The sequence below is a fragment of the Acyrthosiphon pisum genome, chromosome A2 (assembly GCF_005508785.2).
Source record: "Acyrthosiphon pisum isolate AL4f chromosome A2, pea_aphid_22Mar2018_4r6ur, whole genome shotgun sequence".
NCBI lineage: Eukaryota > Metazoa > Arthropoda > Insecta > Hemiptera > Aphididae > Acyrthosiphon > Acyrthosiphon pisum.
In genome coordinates this window covers 29,182,611-29,187,112 of record NC_042495.1, presented here as the reverse complement: position 1 = coordinate 29,187,112, position 4,502 = coordinate 29,182,611, and the positions used below count along the sequence as shown (strand labels likewise).

At 28.5% G+C, this 4,502-nt stretch overlaps 1 protein-coding gene across 2 annotated transcripts in view; it reads right to left on the bottom strand.

The window, feature by feature from the left end:
- LOC100165341 overlaps nucleotides 1–4,132 on the bottom strand; it is a 9,830-nt gene extending 5,698 nt beyond the window's left edge. Inside the window, exons 1-3 of one of the 2 annotated variants that reach the window (XM_029490311.1) lie at nucleotides 3,982–4,114; nucleotides 2,682–2,717; nucleotides 1,304–1,324 (exon numbers count right to left, since the gene is read on the bottom strand). In XM_029490311.1, the coding sequence (XP_029346171.1) occupies nucleotides 1,304–1,324; nucleotides 2,682–2,717; nucleotides 3,982–4,015 (91 nt within the window). In that variant the 5' untranslated portion in view covers nucleotides 4,016–4,114. Of the gene's footprint in view, nucleotides 1–1,303; nucleotides 1,325–2,681; nucleotides 2,718–3,981 lie in introns of both variants that reach the window. The other variant, XM_029490312.1, reaches the window with a different exon arrangement.
- Between the last annotated feature and the right edge of the window lie 370 nt (nucleotides 4,133–4,502).

Sequence of the window (4,502 nt, the reverse complement as noted above, 5' to 3'; positions counted from 1 at the left end):
AAAAAAAGGTGGGTAAGTGGATGTCGCTCTGCTGTACTGGAGGTTACAAGTGGGACACTGTATAATGGATAGAATTAAATTTGAATTCAATGATATAATATCACTGTATAAGAAAAACGATTCTGAGTGGAGACGGTTTTACAGTCTAGGTATTAGACATACCTATTATAGGTATACTTATCTATAGTATTAAAAAAAAATTGACCTATAAATTATAATAGGTATTAATAATTAATTCCATATTAATCATATCACAATATCCATCAGGTAACGCGAAATGTTACTTTTGACCCCCCAAAGTACCAACTAGATTCACTTTCCTATCAGAAAAGGTACTGTTGAAGAAAATCCAAGCACTTTTACTGTCCTAAAAGGTGATGACAGACACAAAAATAAAAAAAATAATAAAAAAACACACATCATTGTAAAATCAATACATTCATCGTTCCACTCAGAATCTAAAACATATGAACTTAAAATTTGAAATAATGATTCCTCAGGCGGTCTAGATGTGTAATATGAAAATATTTTCTGATATTGTAACAACAGTCTTGAGATTCACGGTGGAAACAGAAACTTTTTTTTTGATTTATAAATGGCTGCCATTGGTTGTATATTATAATATTAATAGTTGAAATTCGTATTATTTTTTTTTTTTTTGTGTGTATTCAACTGTTACTCGGTAATATCATGTACAAGTATATATTGAAATCGCTTATACTTTCAAATAAAGAAACTATATCTTAAAACAAAAGTATGTGTGTACCATCTATGTAAAATGGTACCTTGTACATTGCAGCATATTAAATGACCGAAAGGACTGGGTGAGCACATTCTGGGGCTCCCGGAGGACCGTGGGTATGGGACCCATCAGGGAGTCGATAATTGAGCTAATTCCATCGAGTAAGTGACAAGTAGTAAATACCAGTAATTGGGCAGAAACTCCATTTAAAACCTCAATCATTTTATTTAAGGCTCTCAAAAAATTTGGTATTTTGCGCACATCTAACTTATAAGTGATTAAATTAATATTAATTTCAGTACGACGATTTCCACACTTCACAATTAATTAAATGTCATATTATATCAATATTACAATAGTAACTACGTGATAGGAGATAGGTATGAATTTACATTGTAACAATTTAGGGATCGCTCTACGTATTATGTAGTATGTAATGCATATTTTTATTTGTACCTATTACCTATTGTAATATAATTTATAGTCTATATGCAAGCACATTATACATTATACAAATTAAAATATAACACCAAGTGCAAGTAACTTGTAACTCATACTTACTACTGGAATTATAATGTTTATCTATAAAAGGATAAATTAGATTACACGTTTTCCTTTACGGTTTTGACCTTATATTCTTCATCTGTGTAATAAATATATAACCTTAAAATAAAACACGAGACAACTAATGATAACGAACCACATTATGGAATGTTGGTGGTCCGATATACATAAATATATTATACGCACTCCTTTTACATACACATGTGACACATGAAACGCATAAAGAATATTCTACACCTCTCCGATCAAAAGTTTAGTAAAAACAACACAATCAATTATCAGCGGCGCCAGATGACACCGTATATCATAAAACCATGAATGCATTCTTACGTATTTTTGTATTTATATACATATATGTTATTTACTACAAGACCCCTTCGATAATTTTTCGATTAAGACGTTCGGTCAAAACAAAACAATAAATTACCAGTGCTAACTTTGTCACGTCGCCCAAAATAATAAAGAATATCAATATCACATGTTAATCAATGCATATCAGAAGAAGGGATTACACAGAAATCATATTATACGAGGACCCTACAGAATCGATCCAACAACAGTATCTCTCAGAGGATGACCCATGCACAACGTCCACACCAGTCAACATTACGACACTCTTCCACTACTGTTCAAATGAGTGCTTATCACTGTGCGTATATGCGTATACAGTATATGTATATTGGATTGTCTCAGCATTCGGTATGACTGTCTGAATTAGTTATCTCTCTATCAAAGAAATTCACATTGTTCATATTTTCCACTCACCTATCTATTAATCTTCGAAAACATAAGGTTCTGTGATTATCATCATATTGTTGACCCATTACATTATTATTACACAATTATATTTAAAACACGAATATAACTCATTAACTTAAATATATATTATTATATATAAATATATATTATTGCATTTGGTTGGCCAATTGACTATATTATGTACTCTATAGTTTCAAATCTGCCTCATAACTACATCCTTTCTCCTTATACGGTTGTTAGTACATGTTATCGTTATATTACTGAGAAATACATAAATAATGCAGATGATTTTACATAGTAAATTAGTTCCCTCTTCCCTGATGCAGAGTTATAAAAATATACATTAAATGTAAGGTTTTCTTCAAATAATCAAAATTAATAATATAACAATTCTAATAGTTACTATGAGTATACCTATAGGTATGAATTTTCATTAGAACAACCTAAGGATCGATTTGCGTGTCATCATTATTACCAACATAATATTTGATTATATGACTAATACGTTTTTGTATCACATACCATTTTAATATATATAATCATCAACAATCAATTAATGCATTATAAAATATTTAAATATAACAATATAAATGACTACTATCTGATGTATACTTACAGAAAGTGTGCACTCTGATTGAAAATGTTTTTTCCTCTATGAACATATAAATTATATAACGCAATACACAGAGGTCAATCTCAGTTTGTTACTATTTTTATATTTCATTCTAATCAACTACACAGACTTGTGAACACAGTGGCAATATAAAAAAATATATTATTTAGCCTGATACAACGAAGATTGACACTCAATTTTCCCTACCTAAGGGATCGAATATCTAACCAAAATATCATGCTCGAATTATTATGTGTAAATATCACAATGGCTTTTATATTTCTTGAAAAGTCGATGACATGATTGATCATGTCAAATGTCAAAAAAGAGCTATGAAAATGATATGGATGGTCAAAAGTTAATTGACAAGAATTTTAAGAAAATCCAAGAAACATAAGACGTTTACGTACCTATATAATATATAAATGTATGTGAGGGGTGAAATCCAAAACGTACTATTGCCAAAATACTGATTTTTTAGGAGAAGCGATTTTCTGTATCTTAACATTTCCAATAAAAACTAACCATTTATAACCAGTAAAATCATTTTGAAAAAAAGATTTTTTCTAAATTATTTAATAATATATAATTTATATTTAAAAAGATTCAAATGTGTTGAATATTCTAGACTTATATTTTTAATTTAATTTAAAACTTTATTAAATATTATAAAATTACATTTTATTATGTTTTGGAATAACATTTTTACTTCCTTATATTAATTAGGTAAACGTACAATACGGGTAAAAGTACGTTTTAACATAACATAAAAAAGTACGTTTTGGAAATAGTTCGTTTTGATATAGTTAGTGATTTGTTCCTATTCTTTTAACATGGGCAGTAGTACGTTTTGGCTTAAAACTGGAAAAAGTACGTTTTGATTTTCTAAAATATATCATTTTTATGTATGGAAAAGATTCGTTTTGGATTAACCAGTCATTTTGAATCGCAAATTACACCAGGTAATAGTACGTTTTGATCTTTTCTCACGACGCCAATCGATGTATCGTTATTTTTTTCCATAATAATCGATACCTAACTCGATTTTGTCAATTTAAAAAACAAGTGGCGAACGTCGAGGATAATTGAATACTATTCCTCTTTTGAACAATCCCTTCATAATTTTTATATTATTAATTTTGTGCATCGTCTTTGTATCGAGGGCAATAAGTGCAATCAATTTGACGATTAATGGCTGTACCATACCGTCACGGTGAACAGACACAACCAGCACTTACAGTTTTCTACCAATGTTAGTCATAATAAATTAGTGCACTTTTATTAGTTTAAAAAATGAACGTACCGGTTTTTTCTTTTATAAGTCCATGTTGATACATGTGCCCTATAAAAGTTTCAATTATAAATAACGTTAAATAAAGTTAAATAAAGTTATACTTTAGATTGCTTGTGGCTTGAAGGGTGCTTATTGATGTATATATTATTTTTTTTTCATTTTACGAATAAAGAAATTTTTTTCGTTAAATTAAATTGGTGCTATTGGTCATATATTATTTTAATACTATAATTGAAAAACATAAGGCATATACATTTTATACAAATATATTTATTGAAAGTTTAAATCTTAAGCTGGAGCAACCATGGTCGGGACAGAAAGTCTTAATAATGATGGTAGACGGTAGTATACGTATACATAGATTTAATATTTATTTAGACATCACAATAATAAGTAACTATACCTATAAGTAAAATTTAAAATAACTACCTAAGAGAATTAAATTATTCCTTACTACAAATGCGTATTAAATCACAGATATTTAACATCATATTTACTAAAAAAATAACTCAATATGAAATAATATATTA